At 52.5% G+C, this 20,066-nt stretch overlaps 1 protein-coding gene across 2 annotated transcripts in view; it reads right to left on the bottom strand.

The window, feature by feature from the left end:
- Positions 1-14,097, bottom strand: part of EPHA2 (EPH receptor A2) — a 39,416-nt gene extending 25,319 nt beyond the window's left edge. The window contains exons 1-3 of one of the 2 annotated variants that reach the window (XM_051988459.1): positions 13,845-14,097; positions 5,905-5,972; positions 3,252-3,921 (exon numbers count right to left, since the gene is read on the bottom strand). In XM_051988459.1, coding sequence (XP_051844419.1) covers positions 3,252-3,921; positions 5,905-5,972; positions 13,845-13,944 — 838 coding nt within the window. In that variant the 5' untranslated portion in view covers positions 13,945-14,097. The remainder of the gene's footprint in view (positions 1-3,251; positions 3,922-5,904; positions 5,973-13,844) is intronic. The other variant, XM_051988461.1, reaches the window with a different exon arrangement.
- Positions 14,098-20,066: the final 5,969 nt, after the last annotated feature.

Below are 20,066 nucleotides of genomic sequence, written 5' to 3'. Positions count from 1 at the left end.
GGGGAAGCCGAGGGGGCCCTGTGCCTGGCACCCTGAGGAACCTTGGCGCGCCCCCGGCCCCTCTCCCCTTAGGCCCGAGGACAGTCCGACAGCTGCCGGGCCCTGCCCTCCGAGGTGCCCGCCTGCCACCTGCTCACCTGGCCCAGCCCCTCCCCCCCGCCGTGGCGCCATCCCGGCCCCCAGCCGGCCAGGCCCTGCTGATGCCAGCACAGGAAGCAGAGACAGACAAGCAGCCCCCGGGGAGAAATAAAGAGCAGGTAGGGTTTCTCCGGTATCTCCCTCGTCCCAGCTCCCCCATCCATCAAACAAAGCCATGGGACCGGAGAACGGGGGGGGGGGGGGGGGGGGGGAAGCTTGTCATTCCTGACGTAGCTGGGGGCCCGCCACTGCCCCAGAGCCCCCGGGCTCAGTTTCCTCATCTGTGCAATGGCAGAGGTTAGGTCAGGTCCCCTTCCCTGTCTAAATCTACATGAGGGAGCTCGGGCTGGTACAGCGGAGAGACCTGGCTCTTGCCCCGTGGTCTCTTTGTGCCTCGGTTTCCTTATTTGTAAAGTGGCTCTGACTGCTTCGATTTCCGTTTCCAGACCCCAGGCGCAGTGGGGGAGGGGCCTTTCGCCGACTCCATCCACACCCGTAGGAGAAGCTTCTCCTCCTCAGGGATGATGCCTCGAGAGCAAGATGGCGGGGGCTTCCGGCTGCCTGAGGAGGGTCCGGAGCGGGTTACTGGGAGGGACGGCCGGGGAGTTCGGCGCGGTCCGAGGGCTTAGCCCAAGGCCTGGCAGTAAGCACCCTCCTCACCTAAGGGAGGACCCAGGGGGTGGGGAGGGGGAGGCAAAGCAGGGAAGGGAACTGGCAGCAAAGTAAACTGTAGCTGGACAGGAAAGGAAAGAGGGCTGGCCCCCATTCACAGCTTCCTCTGCTACTTCCTCAAGGAGGTAGGGAGTTTTCCCTGGCCACAGCCAGCCCCTCGGCCCCTCAGCTGAAGGTTCCCAGCCTCGTTTCCCTCCGCAACCCCCTCCCCTCGGCGCCTCCCCCCGGCCTGGCTCTCCAGGATCTGCCCTCATGGGCCTGGCCACAGGGCCCGGGCCCTTCGGGGGGGACAGAGCTTCCGGGGGAGCCTGGAAATAACCCGGGGGGAGCCAGGAAACAGCTGGCTCCCAACCCTGGCTCTGCCCCTTACCTGCGGGACCTAGAGCCAAGCACTTCCCCTGTGGCCCTCAGCCTCCTTCGCAGTCAGCCAAGTGCAGTCCCTGGCCACAGGGGGCCGGAGAGGAGGGAGGCAGGAGGCGTGACCGGGCCCGAGGGCCTCCAAGGCGACCGCTGGCACAGAGGGGGGCTCGTGTGGGCCAACTCGGCCAAGTCCTTCCCATCCCCCCGGGGTCTGCCCCCAACACACACACACTCACACTCACACACACTCTCACACACACTCACACACACACTCACACACTCACATACTCATACTCACACACACACACACTCACACACACTCTCACACACACTCACATACACACTCACACACTCACACACACACTCACACTCACACACACTCTCATACACACTCACATACACACTCACACACACACACACACACTCACACACACATACTCATACTCACACACACACACACACACTTTCACACTCTCTCACACTCACACACTTGCACACACACTCACATACATTCACACACACACATACACTCACACACTCTCTCTCACACTCACACACACACTCTCACACTCACACACTCTCTCTCACACTCACAAAACACACTCACACACACACTCTCACACTCACTCACACTCACACACTCTCACACACACTCTCTCATCCTGCATGAAAGCGCCATTCGGAAACCACGCCAGCATCCTTGACCTTCTGGATCCCTTTCTCCAGAGGACCAAGGGAGGGAGAGAGGGGGAGCCTTCCCAGCTGAGCCCTGAACCCCAGCAGCCCTTCCCGAGAACCCCGGGCTTATCTCAGCGCCTGAATCACCGGCCTGTGGAAAGTTCCCCCCCACCCCCAGCCCTCACATTCCTCTCCGAGGATGTCATGTGGGGAGCGGCCAGCCCGCCCGGCCCCACTCCCCAGCGCCGCCTCCCTCCCTCCCATCCTCGGCTGCCATTGTCTCAGGCTAGAGGTCGTCCCCAGGCTGGCCACTGGGGAGGGGACTGTGTGTGTGCTATAGGGAGGAAGGGACTGCTCCAACTGGACAGGGCAGCTGCTAACGAGGCGCCGGCCAGCTAAAAGAAACGGGAGAGGTGTCAGAGGCAGGGCCACAGTATGAATGGGCCGGGGTCGGGCCACAAAGTGTCAGAGCTGGGAGGGCCCTGAGAACCTGGGATGTCGGGAGGGCCCTGAGAACCTGGGATGTCAGCAGGTTCTAAGCTGGGAGGGCCCTGAGAACCCGGGATGTCAGCAGGTTCTAAGCTGGGAGGGGCCTTAGAACCCGGGATGTCAGAGCTGGGAGGCCCTTAGAACCAGGATGTCAGAGACATTGGCAAGGGACCCTAAATCACAGAACATTAGAACTTGGAATACTAGGACAGGGAGGGAGAGACTTCTAGAGATCACAGGATCATGGAAGTCAGAAGCGGCAGGACCTTGAGGCAGCCGGGTGATGCAGAGGATAGAGCACTAGACCTAGTCCCTACAGAGCCGAGTTCAAATCCAGCCCCAGACACTTACTAGCTTGGCACTCTGGGAAAGTCCCTTAATCTCTGTTTACCTTAATCCACCGGAGGAGGAGGAAATAGCAAACCATTCTAGTACCTTTGCCAAGAAAAGCGCCAGGGCAGCGCTGGCCAGGGGCCACGGGTCAGGAAGCGCTGGACAGGGCTGAACAAACAACAACCGGGCCCTGAGCTCTGAGCCACGCTGCGGTCACATAACTAACAGTTATTAAGTGCCCACTATTTGCCACGTAAGGAGAATGTGGGGAGTGCGGAGGGCTCTTGGCCACTCTTCAGCCTTTTACTGTTTTGCAGGGGAATCGGGGCAAACACGAGCCCAGAGTCAGCAGGACCTTTGGTCTCGGCTCCCTCACCTACTGGCCACGTGGACAAGTCACTCCCCTCAGTGGGTCTCAGTTTTCTTATCTGTAAAACGGGAAGAACGATCTGCTCTCTGCTTTCAGGCGCAGTTTCCCCATATCAAACACTGAAGGATCACCGATCCCCGAGAAAAGGGCTGCTATCGTTACGGAAGGACCTGGGCAGGGGCACAGAGCGGGCAGAGGGGTCGGCACTCACCCTGGCAGGATTCGTCCACCTTCTCATAGCCCGCCTCGCACATGCACTGCCCGATGGGCACCAGCCACTCCCCGTCGACGTTGCAGTGCATCGTGGGCTCCTCGCCGCCCGGCGCCACCGCCGCGTGCTCCACGCAGGCGCCCCCGACCTTGGCGAGGTTGGCCGAATCGGAGCCGGCGATGGTCTCCGGGAAGCGGGCCAGGTTCTGCAGCATCTCGGGGCACTTCTTGTAGTAGATGCGCACGGAGAGGAGGGCCACGCAGGCCCCGATGTCCTGGAAGGCCAGGTAGAAGCCCTTCTGCGTCAGGGGCCCCACCGAGCGCTCCTCCACGTTGAGCTTCACGTTGCGGGTCTCAAAGTCGCTGCTGACCGTGATCTCGTCGGGGGCGATGGTGTCGATCTTCTTGAACTGGCGCTTCTGGAAGTTGGTGCCGTAATCCACGTCGGACTCGGCGTAGTACAGGTTGAAGGTCTCCTTGCAGGAGCTGGCTCCCCCCGGGAAGCTGTTACAGTCTCGCACGGTGAACTTGAGCTCAATGAAGACCTTCTCGGCCTCGCTGCGGTAGATCCAGTTGGTGCGCAGCCAGTTGTCTTGGTCACCCGACACGACATTGCACACAGAGTACATGTAGATGGGCTGGTCGTCCATGATGTTCTGCATCAGGTCCCACTGTGAGAGTCAGAAAAGGGAAGATGTCAGAGCTGGGAGGGGTCTTAGAACCCAGGATGTCAGAACTGGGAGGGAACTTAGAACCTGGGAGGTCAGAGCTGGGAGGGCCCCTAGAACCCAAGATGTCAGAGCTGGAAGGGCCCTTAGAACCCGGGAGGTCAGAGCTGGGAGGGCCCTTAGAACCTGGGAGGTCAGAGCTGGGAGGGCATTAGAACCCAGGATGTCAGAGCTGGGAGGGCCCTTAGAACCCAGGAGGTCAGAGCTGGGAGGGCCCTTAGAACCTGGGAGGTCAGAGCTGGGAGGGCATTAGAACCCAGGATGTCAGAGCTGGGAGGGCCCTTAGAACCCAGGATGTCAGAGCTGCCATTGTTATCCCCATTTTATTGACGAGGAAAAGAAACAACAATCCTGGAGTCCTAAGTAGCTCCACCCTTTTACTCCTAAAACTGCTCAGCCCACCCTCTCCTAGACCGTCTTGATGGTGTACAGAGAATCCTTCAGAAGATTTCCATTCTAATAGAAGCTCTAATGTTGACTCCAGTGGATTGCAGGGATCCCCGAGCTAACCTTGCCTGGGACTCAGTTTCCCTATCTGTAAAAATGACAGCTGAATTAGGTGAGCCCAGAGTCCCTTTCTAGCTCTATCATTAATATAACTGGGAGGGACCACAAGTCTCAGCACTCAGGGAGACAGCCCACGCCTTTGGGAGATTTTTTGGCCCAACCTTGGTGTTTTACAAGTGAAAAGACTGCAGAACAAAAAAAAAGCAGGGGAGGATTTTCCCCCTTCTAACTCACTTATACAGTGAATTAATCAACATGATACTAGAGCCTAGTAATCCTAACTCCTAAACCAGAGCTGAAGGAATAGATTTAGGAGGTAGAGGGAAAAATGGATGGAAATAACCATTTATTTAGCATGTGATCCCTTTACAAACATTATCAAATTGTGTCATTTCAGCTACACTACAATACTGGGATCAATACAATACAGTATTACTATACTGTACCGGGAGGAAGGTAGTGTTATTATCCTTACTTTACAGTTGGGGAAACTGAGGCAGAAAGCGGCCATGTGACTTGCCTGGGATCTAGAGCTGGTGTCTATCCACTTCATTCCCTTGTTGCCTTCTTTAAAATTAGAAGAGCTATTGCAGTGCTTCTCAAACTTTTGTTTTCAGTATCTTTGTCCTATTAAAAATTATTGAGGATCTCTCCAAAGCATTTTTGTTTATCCGGATTATATTTATAGACATTTACCATATTGGAAATAAAAGCTATTTTTGAATTTGTAGACCCTTTAAAAGGGTTTCAGAAATTCCCAGGATTCTCTAGACCCTACTTTGAGAACCACTGAGATATTGAATCCAGCCTGGAGGGAGTGAGGATGGGCTGGGGGAATGGGCCATGATCTGGAGGGATGAACACCAAGCCAAGCTTTCTGGTGCCCAAAGCAGCCTGGAATGAGGTTCGAAGAGGAAGGGATACCAGCTGGAAGGAAGCAGCTTTCCTCTGGCTAACAGGAGGGCGATTAGGGCTGCAGAGGGTGTCTCCCACTCCCTACCAAAGGGGGATTTTTAACTCCTGCCTTTCCCTGGGGGAGTGTTCTCAATAGGCTGGCGGGAGGAGGTAAGAGATCCCAGAGAAGCGATGGGCTCTGGCAGATCATGGAGATGTCCATCCCTAAAGGCAGCCCCAGAGAAGAGATTTAGAGCTGGGAGAGACTTTTAGAGCCATCTGGTCCTTGGGGAAACTGAGGCCCAGAGATGGGAACTGTTTGGATCAAGGTCACACGTGGGAAATGGCTAACTTAAGATCACCTAAGTGAGAAGTAGCAACGGAAGAATTTGACCCCAGATCCAGACCCCTCCCCACTACACCCCGCTCCAGCTTCCCATTCAAGCGCTAGGTCGAAGGGCGTCACCCCAGCCTTCACCCCTAGGCCCCCCCACTCTCCCTTCCCCTCCAGGCCCGGAAACTTACACCTTTGTTGTAAGGGTGCGTCAGCCAGCCCAATTCGCCTTTAGCCGCAGCAAAATCCAACAGTACCACTGCAAGAGAGAGTGGAGGAGAAGCAGCGTGAGCTCCAGGACTCCCACTGATCCCGGCCCCTCGCCACCTTCCCCGCCCCCACTCCCGAGCCCGGGCGTAACATCTCCTAATGGACCCAGCGATTTCCCGAATATCCCCGGAACGGTCTCCCATTATAAAAGCCATCACCAGAGCTCAGAGGGGCCATGGACCCCTTTGGTGCTGTGGAAAAGCCCCTGTGGACAAATTTTTAAATGCATGAAATAAAATACCCAAGATTACCCCAAAAATATACACACACGGTAAAACTGAAATAAAGATGCCGTTTTTGCCCATCCAGGTTCACAACCTCTATCCCCAGACCCAGGTTAAGAACTCGATCTGGAGAAAACAAGGGAGTTTGGGTCACGGATTCTCAGGGCTGTCTAGAACAGCCATCTCATCTTACATTTAAGGAAACTGAGGCTGAGAGCTGGGATGCTTGGCCACAGTCACACGGTCAACAAGCTTTAGGTCCAGTTTCCTGGCCAGGTTCTTCTCCCAGGGGGTGGGATGTGGGTGGGGAAGGAGTGGGCAGGGCGGGAGGAGAGCCCCCTAGAGAAGGAAAGGAGGGGGCTTGGGAACCACAACCCCCCTCCCCCCGCCAACCTGAAGTCAAATCCAGACCCGGCGAGAGGAGGAAGAGCGGCCCAGCGGGAGAGCGGCAGCTGGATGCAGTGGGGGGCGGGGGGATGGGGCGTGTTAAGTGATACCACAGACCTCCCCAGCAGGAGTCCCCAAAGCGGGCCCCTCACCCCAGTCACAGACGCAGGACGGGAGGACTCTGGATGCCCGGGGCCCCCACCTGAAGCACGGATCCCCTCCCAGCACCCCCGGGGAGCCGGATCCGCCCTCCCGGTTTGGAATCCATTCCTGCTGTCAAACCGAGCGCAGGAGCCCCTCGGGCTGGGGGCGCACGGCCAGGGGCACCCAGGAGGAGAAAGCTCTTAACAGGTGGGAACAATTCCAGGGCTCAGTAGGGCTGTGGCTGGGGGTGGGGTGCAAGAAGGAGGGAGCCTTGCAAACTGATCCTCTCACCGCAGAGAAACCACAAAGGCCCAGAGCAGGGGAGATCAAGCCAAAAGCACGGATGCCCCCCCACCCCGTTACCTCCCCCCTCCAGGGAAGAGACACAGCCCCCCGGCCCAGCTGGCTGGGGCCCCTTCAGCTCCCCAGGTCGGGGGGAGGCCTTAAACAGCCCCCTTTCCAACTCTGTCCCCCCTGACTCGTGCTGACCCTTACCACCAATACCTGACTGACTGGAAGGGACCAGGGCTCCGAGAGCAGGCAGCGAGGGAGGAAACCCCTTGTCCCATCACTCCTCTGCTCCCACAGGCTCCCTACTCCTCTGCCCGGCTTTCCAGGCCCTCCACAGTCCATCACCAAGCCCCTTCCAGCTTTATCTTCTGTCCTTCCCTTCAAGCACTTTACACCCTAGAGAACTGGGCTTCTCAGCCTGGCCCCTCCACAAACCTCTTTGCCTCAGTTTCTCTGGCAGCCCTACACCTCCCACCCGGATGTCCTCCCTCTGCTCGTCACTCGCTGAATCCCCCACCAACTCCTGAAAGTCTGACTCAAAGCCGCCCCCGCCTGCAGGAAGCCTCCCGATCCTTGGCTGGCAAGCCCCTTCCCCTCCAGAAGTCACAGCTCACTCTGATTTAGCCTCCTGGGCGCCCCACAAAGAGCAAGGGACCTCATCATTTAACTTTGAGATTCCCCCCACAGACAGCAGGGTGGATCAGGGGGAGAGCCCTGGGCCTGGAGGCAAGGAGTTCAGATCCAGCCTCAGACACTTACCAGCTCAGGATCTGATGCTGAGACCCCAAACACATCCCTTGATTTCTCACTGCCTCAGGCAACTCTTTGAGACTTCAGGGGAAGAAGAGAGGTAAGGAAATAAAAAAAGAAGGGAGGGAGGGAAGGAGGGAAGAAAGAAAGAAAGGGAGGGAGGAAGGGAATGAGCAAGGAGAGGGGAGGAAAGAAGGAAGGAAAAGAGGGAGAGAGGGAGGGAAGGAAAGAAGGGAGAAAGGAAAGGAGGGATGGAGGGAGCAAGGAAAGGGGAGGAAAGGGAGGAAAAAAGGGAAGAGGGGAGGGAGGGAGAAGAAAGTAGGGAAGGGAGAGAGGGAAGAAAGGAAGGAAAGGAGGGAGGGAGGAATGAGAAGGGAACAGAGAGAGGGAGAAGGAGGAAGTTAACAAGCACTTATTAAGTGCCTACTATGTGGCAGGCACCGTATCAAGAGAAGGAAGCTTACCAGAGAAGGGACATAAGAAAGGACAAAGGCAATGAAGACTCTTACTATGTGCAATTCACCAGTAAAGTAAATCTCTCCACTGGGAGTTCCCAATACTAATAAATAACAAGCCTATCTTTAAAAAACAAAACCAAAAACATTTTCCTAGTGCTGGATCCCATACTAGCGAAGTATACAGTGTACACAGTAGATGTTTAATGCAAGTTTATCGAATGGAATAAGAGTGAATTGTCAGGGTGACCCAGGCTGCCGGGGAAGTGACTAAGCCCTGGGGATATGATGATACAGAGATGGGTGAGGGTGGGGTGGGGTGGGGGAGAACTGGGGGAAGGGAGAGTCTAAAGGCTGTGACTGGGGGGTGAGGGGGTTGGGGAGGGAGAGGTTAGCTCTGCTCCGGAAGGAAGCAATGGCTGAGAGCAGGGCAGAGGCCTCAGGGTCACCCAGGAGCCCTAGGACCGGCCAAGCCTGACCATCTCTCCCAGAGCTCTCTTGGCTCTTTGCCTGACCAAGATGCCACACCCACACTCCCAGTACCCAGGTCACCCCTTCCCCCACACCTATCAACCAGTAAAGCCCCAAGAGATTTCAGCTCCAGGGGCCCCATCTGAAGACAAGGAGTTTGGGTGGGAGGAGGGAGGGAGAGGAGGTGATTTCCATCCCTAAAGGAAGCAAACCTTTGGGATTAAATGGGGAGGTTTCCAGCGGCTCTGAAAGCATCCAAGTTGGCCCCACTCAGTAAGCCAGGGGAGGGCCATGATCAAGGGCTTCACTTCCCTGGGGGTTTAGGGAACAGAGAAGGTCCAGGTGCAGAGGGGGTAGGACCCTCCCAGCCCTTAGGCTGAGGGGGCCTAGGCTGGGAAATAAAACCCATCATAACTGACACTGCAGAGCTTTCCAGTGCTCTCCAAACCTCATCCCATTTAATCCTCCACATCCCCATGAGTCAGGTGGTATTACTCCCTATTTTACGGGTGGGGAAACAAAGGCAGAGCAGGGCCACGTACAGACCTCGGAGATATCAGAACCCCGTTTTAAAGATGAGACCCAGACTGGTTAGGTGACTGACCACGCTCATCCAGCTATGAACGGGAGACGCTGCATTGGGAGCTGAGGGCGGAGGCTTTCCATCATGGAACAAGGCTCTCGCCAAAGGAAAGGCCTTGTGGGCAAGAGACAGTGAAATCGAGAAGCGATCGATCAATAAGCATTTAATAACAGCTCACGCTGCTTTGTGAGGTCCGCAAAGCTCTCTCTGTTACCTCACAAGCAATCCTGAGAAGTGGGTGCTACTTTTACAGGGAGAAACTGAGGCTGCCGGAGAGCGGGGGATTGGCTCAGTCACAGACCTTAGTGAAAGCCCCTGATTTAGGATTTGAACTCAGGACTTCCTGACTCCAGGCAGGGGCTCTAAGGACTGAGCCCCTCAGCACCTCCCATGTGCCACATGTGCTAAGTAAAAGGGAGACAAAGAAAAGGGGAGGTCAGCTCTGTTATTAGTAAGTAGCGTATGACCGACCCGCTGCGAATCATTCTCTCTCTCAGCGTCCCTCAGTTTCCTTTTTTGTAAAAGATGGTGGCTCCTGGGGGCTCTGAACCCCTTAATTATGCCATCTGGGCTGGGGCTGGGAAGAAACTTTCCCCCGGCCACGTTAGCAAGAGTCTCAGAGTCCTGATGAGGGGGAAGGGGCAGGGGAAGGGTATCCTGGCTCCTCTTGGCACAGTGGCCAGCCAGAGGAAGGATACGGGCTGCTTAGTTCTGAGAGAGGAAATCCGACGTGGCTCAGGCCCCGGGTCACAGGCTGCAATGTCCGGCCTGCCAGCAGAGGGAGAGAGATAGGGGAGGTGGGGGAGTGTACGGGGGGAGGGAGGGCCCCACAGGGGAGGATGGTGCGGATTTGCACAGACATGCTCGGGCCTGGAAAATCACAGACCACCCCCCCGCCCTCGGAAAGAGAATGTTCTGGCCCAAGAGGAAGGAATCCAGCATTTCTACCCCCCTCCCCTAGAGAGATGAGATTGGAAAAAAAAAGGAGGGGGGGAATCTCCCCCTGCAAACCCTCCCCATCTTCTGGCTGGAAGTTAGAACCGGACTGGTGTTTCCGATCCCTCCTCATCCCATGGAGTGGGTAGGGGAAGAGTTCCAAATGCTAAGTGTTGCCAGGGACCCGGAGGACAAAGTTAATGAGCTGCTGTAGGGGAAAGAACACCGACTCTGGGAGTCAGAGAAGTTAACATTTCTCATCCGGCTGTTTGCTACGTGTGTGATCTTAGGTAAGTCATTTCTCCAAACCTCAGTTTATTCCATTGTAAAATGGAGGAAGAAAACTCAAACTGGATGAGTTCTAAGGCTCCTTCTAGGACTAAATCTTGAAAGAGAAAAGTTCTGGGGTTAACCACGTCCCCTCAAAGAGGGAAACCATTTAGCTTCTCTCCTGAGAACACCCCCCCCCCACCTCCCAGGCCAGCTGCCAGAGCTCTCAAGGCCCCAATTTAAATGGTACCTCCTCAAACAACCTGGGGGGGAGGGGGGCTCTTCCGTTTGCTGGAAATTCCCTGGAACTAGGAAAAGCCTTAAAAGTCCCGCCTCAGCCTATCCCTCCACAGAGCTTAGAGGAAGGCTTGGCGACCTGTTTTTCACAGGCTCATCCCAGATGCTTGTTCTAAGGAAAGGAGTTCCGTTGAGGGAGGACTCCCGGGAACAGGCCTTACAAATAAGAGTTCCATCACAAATAAGAGCTGGAACCTTCCAGGCCATTCCTTCTAGTTTCACAGAGGAAGAAAAAGCTAGGATTTGAACCCAAGTCCTTCAGTGCTTTTTCTCTCTCTTTTTTAAAATACAGGTTTCTTTTTATCCCATGCATTTGGAATGATAATAAAATGAAGATCATGGATTGTAGTCTCTCCTAGGTCTGCGATGTCCTTTCTCTTAGACTTTTCTCTCTCTAGATTTCAGTTTCCCCATCTGTAAAATGGGTCACCTCTCTCTGAGATCTCCTTCATTTTACCATAAAGGGACTTGAACACCAGAAAGAAGATGGGCAAGAGACGATCTAGCAATCACCGAGCCCTCATTAATAAAGGAGTTTAATAACAGAAATGGAGGAAACAGGAACCGGGATGCTAGGCTGTGGTTTTAGTGGCATCCTCATCGGGGAAAGGGAACCTGAGGTCCCATAGAAGAAAAGACTGGGTGGTGAAATTTGGAAACCTCCTGATTTCTGCAGGTGGTCAGAAGGTGTGGAAGGCTGTACTCCAAGAGGCTTTCCAGGCAAAATCTAAATGACAAGCCAGAACCCCTTCTTGTCCCCACCTCCCCATTATGTGAATCCTAACCAGCCTTGGAGACTGAAGGTTTAGATGAGAAAAAAACCATATCCCCCCTGCCCAGTCCCTAGTCTAGCACCTAAAGTCTGAAATCTGGAAAGTGGTTGAGTTCAGCCACGAGATCGAGGGAAGCTCCTGTTGAATCATCAGTTCATCCTGAAATACCTTTCTCTCCCAGCCCCCCACCAAGTTGGGTCAGCAGGAAGGGGGGGGGGGGAACCAGGGAGATTTTCCAGCTGTCTTTCCTCTCTAACCACAGACTATGGGGAAGGGCATACTTGAATCAACTTAGTCACAGGGAGGGGAAGAATGGAGGGGGGGGGGGAAACGACTGGGTGGCTCAAACTCTGCCCACCCATTTCTGGGGAGGCCCCCAATTCATTCACACATACCCTCTCCCAAGAAACTCCAAAGAACTCCTGGAAATCCCAAGGAATTCCAGGTCTGGAAGAAGGAAATCCCTCCATAAAGCCGATGTTCCCTCCCCACTTCAAAAACTATTTTCTTTCAGAAAGATCTTTTCCTGCCAACTGGAGATTTTAAAACCTCAGTCCCACTAATGAGGAAGATGGAAGTCAATCAATCAGCTAGTCAACAAACATTTATAAGCACTTGCTAGATTTAAGACACCGTGCTAACCTGGATGGAAATGAAAGCAGAAGGGAAATGGGAGAAGGGAGACTCTCCTCTGTCACCTTCAGTGAAGCTGTGAGCCCCTCCTTTTCTCAGCCTTAGGATAAGCTCTCTCACTGTTTATCTATTTTTTGCATTTTATCTGCATCCCTCTCACTTAGCACATAGTATATACTTAATAAATGCTTATGGACCGATTTTCTGGAATCCTTAGCCTTTCTCTCCTCCCTTCTCCCTCCTTCAATTGCCAGGGGGAAAAAATCTCAATCATTCATTGTGGGTGGAAACGTAGCTCGAGTGGGAAGGGGTGGCTCCCCCAGAGAAAGGGAAAAGAAAGCCACAGTTTTACCTGGAGGAGCAGGTTTCTGTCTTAATCCTAAGGGGGATCCCGCGGAACTGCCTCGCCTAAACTATTTGTCCCCCAGCTCAGGCACTATCACTGTGGCAATCTTTTGTCACTCGTGAAAAGCTGTGGTTCTGAGGTGTCTGTGAGTTAGAGTACCTGCATCTCCCCCGGTCTCTACAAATGAGGAAGACAAGGTTCGGAACCTCGAGGTTTGTCTCCCGGGTCAGATAACTAGTACGAAGGAGCAGAGACAGCCCAGAAACCTAAGTGGCTGACGGGCTCCGGATTCCACCCCGACTCTCCCCTTTCATCCTCAGCCCTTCCATGTGACCCGTGGGAAATCCGAAGGCTAGGGGGAGAGGGACTGAATCCCCATCCCCGTGTGAGTGGGGCTCCCCACTAAAGGCGTGAGAGGCACTCCAGTGTACCGGGAGACCGCACCCCCACCAACTGCATTTCAGCGCTCTGAGTCACCCCCTTTCACAGAACCTGAGGCACGGAGACTTCCTGTCCGGCCTCTCACTTCCACACCCCACCTTCAAAAGTTCCAAGGTGACGGGTCCTGCAGTTGGATGGGGCGGAGTTGGGGGGGGGGGGAGTGGGAAGAAGAGGGCATCTCGCAGACTTAGGAATTGGGTTCAAAGTATGGGGAGGAGCGCAGAACCCTCTGGAGAACGTAGCTCACCCACGGCAAGTATTCGGTGGCTGTCAGCTCTCCTGCACACCCCCAAAAGAAAGCTCTCCCCCCCCAGAAGAATGCTCCACGACCCTTAAATGAGAGAGATCTCATCCGGCCCGGTACAGTGTACAGCGAGAACCCGAGCAGATTGTCGTCTTGCCCCCATCTCCAAGTGATCCCCCAAAACGCCCATAAGGGAAGCGACTCCCCTGCCTCAGTATCCCTGGCTCGGGCTGTGTCCCGCAGCTGCATCACAACCTCGTGGCCTTCAGTCCGGCGGCCGCCTCGCCCAGTCCCCCCTTCCCTCCGCCTGCCCCCACCCCACCGCACCTCACCCGACTCAACCCCGCCTCCGAACACGGCGCATCTACACCCTCCTCGCCCCCCGCCCCCCACTCTGGATCTAAGGTCCTGGGGATTGGGAGGGAAGGGGGCCTTCACCCGGGCTCGTCCCGGCTCAGTCCCGGCCCTTCTTCCGAAGCCCCGGGCCGGAGACCCACAGGCGCCAGGTCAATATCCCTAGTGGTAGCGACTGGAGCAGGTCCCAGTCGTCTCCCGGGTCCCGGCGCCCCCGGGACCGCCCCGCCCGTCCGCCGCCCCAAGCCCCCCGCCCGCTCACCTTCTTTGCCCCGCGCTGCAGCCAGCGTGTAGCCCAGGAAGAAGGAGAGAGCGACCAGGGGTGCCCGGGGTCCCCGCAGTTTCGTGGCTGCTTGCTTCATCGTCCCGGCGGCTCCGGAGCTGTCTTGTGTCTTTCCCGGCTCCCGCGCTCGCTTCGGACCGATCGCTCCCCCGGCCGCCCCGGTCCCGGCCCCGGCCCCGGCCCCGCTCCGGCTCCCGGCTCCGGCTCGGGCTGCTGCCACTCGACTGCTCCCTCCTGCCCACAAGTCCTTAATGGAAGTTTGGTGAGAACTGGGCTCCTGTTCATTCATGCCTCGCGCTGATGTCACCAAAGCCACTCCCTCAGGAATGTCTTTAAAGGGGCAGGACTGCGGGGAGGGGGAGGGGCAGGCGAGGCCCGAGGGAGGGGGAGAACATGCAACCGAAAGCCGGCCCGGGAGAAGGGGAAGCCCCGAGGGTTCCTGGATGGGCGCATCCTCTGACGAACGCCGGCTTCGGCTCCTCCTAACCTGGGACTCGGGAAAACACTCGCCCGACCCACCTTCCGCGGGATAGAGGATTTTAAAATAGGGCGGGGGTCTGGGCCTGTCGGGGTGGTCTCCGGAGCTGGGGAACCCCTTCGGAGCCCTCCTTCCCCTGGACGCGTTCGCGGGCTTCCCCAGCCGTCCCCGACCTCCGAGATCACCAATCTGCCCTGGATCCTGTCGCTCTCTCCCTCCGCACATTGGTACCTCCTCCGTTAGACTGAGAGCTCTTATTTACACCTCTTTGTGCGTGTCCCCCACTGTCCCTAGCAAAGAGCCCTTAATAAACGCTTGCGAAACAAAGATGAAATAAAAAAGAAATGCTTCTTGATTTGATGTGAACTTTGGTCTCTCACAGGACAACAGCTTTACAGCCGGAAGTGACTTTAGCGATCCTGGTCCAATTGCTTCATTTACAGATGAGGAAAACGAGGGCCAGAGGGGTTAATTGATTTGCCAAAGGTCACCGAGGTAGGAAGGAGTGTTTAGGAGGCAGGGCACCATTCCATGGGAAGCTGGTGGTTGGGAAGTGAGTGGGAGTCCGGACAATCCTGGCTCCAGCCGAGGCTCTCCCACTAACTACCCAAGTAACCTGTCAAGTCAACAGCCCCTCTCCGGATCTCAGGTTCCCTTTGTGTGCCTCCCAGCCCTCTCTCCCCCATCCCAAAGTTTCTTTCGGCTCTAGGATAACCTCACTTGCCTCAGTTTCCTAATCTGTAAAAGGAGTTACAGTACATTTACTGGTCCCCTTTTCATCTCTAAATCTTATGTTCTAATGGTTACAAATTTGAGTTCATAGAATGATTTTCTAAGATCTCTAAGATTTTCTAATGTCTCTTAAACTTTAACAACTCACAGTCATATAGACTCCTAAGATCTGTAAATCACTGTGAAGTACAAGGAGCCTGATTTCTCCCAATTTTGCAAATAAGAACAGGGAGGCTCAAAGGTGAAGTGACCTGCTTACAATGACATTTTTAATAAATGTGGGGGCCTAGATGAGAACTTAGACCTCCTGACTAGGTATCGAAATGCATAGAGCACTGGGCAGTAGGACAGGAAGTTCTGAGTTCAGATTTTACCTCAGCTATAAGCTGTGCAACCCAGGCAAGTCATGTAATCCTGTTTGCCTCAGTTTCTTCATCTGTAAATTGAGCTGGAGAAGGATCATTTCCATGCTGCTGATTTATTTATCATCTCCGTGCTGCTGATTCTCAGATCTCTTTATCCAGGAGAAGGAAATGGCAAACCACTCCGGTGTCTTTGCCAAGAAATCCCCAATGAAGAGTGGGACATGATCGAAATGAGAACACAGAACAAATACTCCTGACTCTAAGTCCAGCGGTCTACTCCCTACACCATAACAGCAGTCCGTGTTCTAGGGTCTACTTTTATATCCTAGATTCTAAGCATCCTTCCAACTCATGAAGTCATAGCTTCAGAGATCTAGACTTGGAAAAGACTACTGAGAAAACTGAGGCCCAGAGAGGCTCATCGACTTAACCAAACTCTGATCTAAGACCCTCCCAATCCCAAACCCAATGATCTAGGAGTTGGAGGTTTCCTCTTCTTCCTGCCCTTCCTCTCCCCCAGCTGGCCCCTCTAAGTGGCCTCTCCCCAAAGGTGTATCAGACGTGATCTCATCCCCCTTCCCAACTGAACCTGCTGGTGTTAAGTGGGAAAAACCTGGAACTGTCCTTTCACCCACTTCTCCCTCCCTCCTGGCCACCCAAGATTCCTCTTGCCCAATTCCCATTTGGCTTCAGCCAGGAATTCTCAGCCAACAACAGCTTTCATCGACCCTCAGCCTCTCAGGGCTGGTTCCTCTCCCCAGGGGCCAAAGGGGCACGGTCTAAAGGCAGAGCTAGGGGGAGCTGGCTTTGACGTTTTAAAAAGGAAGGGAAGGGGAGATAAAAGCATTTTGTCGATGATATGGCAGGCTCTGCCCTCTATTGGCCTTTTTTAGGCCTCAGTTTCTCCACCTGGAAATTGGATGGAGAGGTTTCCCCTGGAGGTGAGAGGAGAGTTAATGAGCTTTGTGTGGGCAGTGGGATTAAAGCTTTTGCTCAAGATAATTGGAAGGGATCCTTGGTTCCCGTGTGTAGCTTTCTAGGTGTGTGGGAGTTGTACAAAATAAGGAATAAAGATGGACTTATGGGTAGATGGGGGGCAGGGTAGGGAAGGAAGGGAGAATTGCATTAGTGGGTGTATGTAGAATCATGGGATTTAAAACTACAGAGGACTAACAATATCTCCCAACTTCCTCATTTTTTTTTTCAAAAGGGAAACTGAGATACTGAGAGGGGAAAATAATGGAAGATGTTCTGACTCCAAAACCAGTGTTGTTGTTTTTGTTGTTTTCCATATAAGGTTCTGTGTGCTGTCCGTGGTGTGGGAGGATTCTGTATATCTGTTACATGGAAGTCTCTGTATGTATGTGGGCTCTGTGGGCATTCATTGTAGGTTTTGTGGAGGACTCTGGGTAGGTCTGCAGGGCTGTGTGTGTGTGTGTGTGTGTGTGTGTGTGTGTGTGTGTGTGATTTGTTGTAAGTATGGAAATATGTTGGTGTGAGTGAAAGAGCTTTGTCCATATGTAATAGAGTCAAGCCTTTAGGTGCATTTGTGTTTTGTATATGGTTAGTGAAAGGGACATAGCCTGGAGGGACCTACAAGGGCACCTAGTCCTCACCCCTTATTTTTACAAATGGAGAAATTGAGATTCAGAGTAGGGAAGGGACTTACTTGCCCAAGGTCATATGGGGAATTAGCATAAGAGTCTGGTCCCACAGCTGTAGCTTTTATAATTATGTTCCCTATTATAATTATGTTCCTGAATTTTTGTGTTCAATTATGTGTAGTGTTAGGGGGGGAGGGTTGAATATATTTTGTCTATTTCATATTTACTAACTGGCAACCTTGGGCAAGTAAGGGCATCTCTGGGCCTCAGTTTCCCCACCTGTGAAATAATGGAATTTGGCTAGATGGTTGTATAGATAGATTCTGGCTCTAAATGCCATCATACCATGAGTCTTTCACTTACAATATACACTATGTCCCAGAAGCCTTAGTGCCATTTTAAGCTATTAAAGCTTAATGTTAGAAAAAGCCTAAGATGGTACTAAAACTTCTGGGACATTCTGAATAAAACATTGATACACACCGAGACTTAAATATAATAGGTATGGTTTATCCCAGATGAACTCTAAAGTTTTTAAATACTCTGACATTCTTTGTTCTAAGGCATCCTATCAGTTCTAATATTCTATGTTCCGAGATCCCTTCTAATTATTATATTCTATATTTAATAATCAATATTCCAAGGTTCTTCCCAACTGACATTCTATGTTCTAAGGCCCCCCCCTCTGCCCTAATATTCTATGTTCTAAGGTCTCTTTCAGTTCTGACAATTTGTGTTCTAAAGCCCCTCAAACATAGACATTCTGTATTCTAATAGTTTATGTTCTAAGGTCTTCCCCAATTTTGACATCCTTTGTCCTAAGGCTCCTTCCTAGTTCTGACATTCTCTATTATAAAATCCCTTTCTGCACTGACATTCTTTGTTCCGAGGTCTCTTTCAATTCTAGTATTCTGTTTCCTAGCTAACATTTTATATTGTTCTTGCCCTTCACCCATATTAATATCTTATGTTCTAAGGTTCCTTCCCCATCTCTGAAATTCTATGCTCTAAGTTGTCTCTGCTCTAGGTATCTCCCTGCTCTAAATCCCATAAGCGCTAAATGTCTGTGAATTGGGCTGGCTGACTACAGTACTATAAGGGGGACAGGGGTAATTCTAGGTTCCCCTGACTCCTACCCACAAAACTGAGCACAGATACACCAGCCTCTGCCTAACCTAGATCCTTTCTAGCCAATGCTCAGGGCAACTTGCTTCTAAGAAGGCAAGTTCTGTCGATTGCTCTTTATAAACCATCACAGAAAGGTGGTATTTATAGAGACATAATAAGCCCTAATGAAGATGAAATTACCCTGTAAAGACCTGGAAAGGGCCCTCAGGTCCTAAATGCCAAGACAGCCTTGGAAACTGAGGAAGACAAGGAGAAAGTCCTAGTTCCATGTTTATTTATTGTTCTTAGCAGCCAACGTGATGGCAACCATAGTTCTAGAAGGAAGAAATTATCTCCCTGGATAATCCACACCTTCAACCAGCCTTTTCCCTAGAGGCACTGAAAGGATGGAGGAGGGGCTCTAGTGAGAAGTGGGGGGAGAGGAGGGGAAAGAAGGGGAAGCTCTGACCTAGAGGACTGGAGTAAGTACAGAAGAGATAGGGACTGCTAGGTAATAATTACAACTCACATTCCTTTTTTTTTTTTTTTAAATAAGTGTTTATTGATACCATTTCTTTGAAGATCACTTACTCTGCCACTGGATTCTTCTCTGATCCCCTCCTGGAGAGCCATTCCTTATAACAAGGAGGAATAAGAAAAAAAATTCAGAAAAAATAGTTAAGATGTCAAAAACAAAAAAAAAAAACAAAAAAAAAAAAGGGAGGTTGACATAATATACAGTGTAATATATCCATGATCTCCTACTTCTAGTTGGTTTGCTGGACCAAAATGACATCACCATGTTAGAATCGAGTTACACTGTGTCCCGCTGTGGTTGATGGGACCATTTCCAGCTCTGAGTGCTCTGCCACAGGCGGACACAAATAGTTCCTATGAACATTTCGGGGCTTCTCTAACTGTGAATTTCTCATTTCCTTTGGGTTAATTCAATTCTGCTTTGTCCATAGAGCGCAGCACCTTCTCTGATGAGGGCACACCATTCTGGGTGGTTCATATTTCTCTATCTAGCTGGTCAAGAAGCATTTATTGAGTACCTACTCTGTGTCAAGGAGGTAGTCCCTTTACCTGCTTGCCTTAATCCAGTGGAGGAGGAAATGGCAAGTCACTCTGGTATCTTTGCCAGGAAAACTCCAAGGAGTGTGGTTGATGTGTTGTGGTCCAACCGAGTCAAAAAAAGCAGTACAGGACCAAACAGCAATCACTTTGTCCCGGGCATTGTGCTAAATGCTAAGGATACAAAAAAGGCAAAAGACAGTTCCCCCCCCCCCCACACACCCACACACACAATGAATTTACAGGCTAACAGGGGAGATAACAGGCAAACAAGAATGTACAAACAAGCTATATACAGGATAAATAGAACATCATCAACAGTGAGAAGGTGCTGGTCTTAAGGGGGATTACGAGAGATTTCCCAGAAGTTAGGGTTTTACTTGGTACTTGAAGGAAGCAGAGATAAAGGAAAGAAAGCACTCTGAGCATGAGGGACATCCAGAAGAAATGTAGGTATCTCTGGCAAGGAGGTCAGCGCCACTGGATCAAAGAATAAAGGCGGGGAGGGGTATAAGATGAAAGGAGATTGGAAAGTTGGCGGGGAGGAGTCTGGGTCATGAAGAGCTTTGAACATCAGAGGATTTTGTATTTAATCTTGGAGGTGATAGGGAACCATAGCAGGAGGAGTTGGGGAGGACAAGTTTCCAAAATGCTTTTAAATAAAAACTTACTACCTGTGTCATCCTGGGCAAATCGCTACACCCTGTTTGACTCAGTTTCCTCATCTGTAAAATGAGCTGGAAAAAGAAATAGCAAACTTAACTAGTTGTGTGAACCTGGACAAGTGACTTAACTCTACTTGCCTCATTTTCTCATCTGTAAAATGGGCTAGAGAAAGGAA

Source organism: Antechinus flavipes, chromosome 3 (assembly GCF_016432865.1).
Source record: "Antechinus flavipes isolate AdamAnt ecotype Samford, QLD, Australia chromosome 3, AdamAnt_v2, whole genome shotgun sequence".
In the NCBI taxonomy this organism is placed as follows: Eukaryota; Metazoa; Chordata; class Mammalia; order Dasyuromorphia; family Dasyuridae; genus Antechinus; species Antechinus flavipes.
This window is presented reverse-complemented; position numbering and strand designations above follow the sequence as displayed.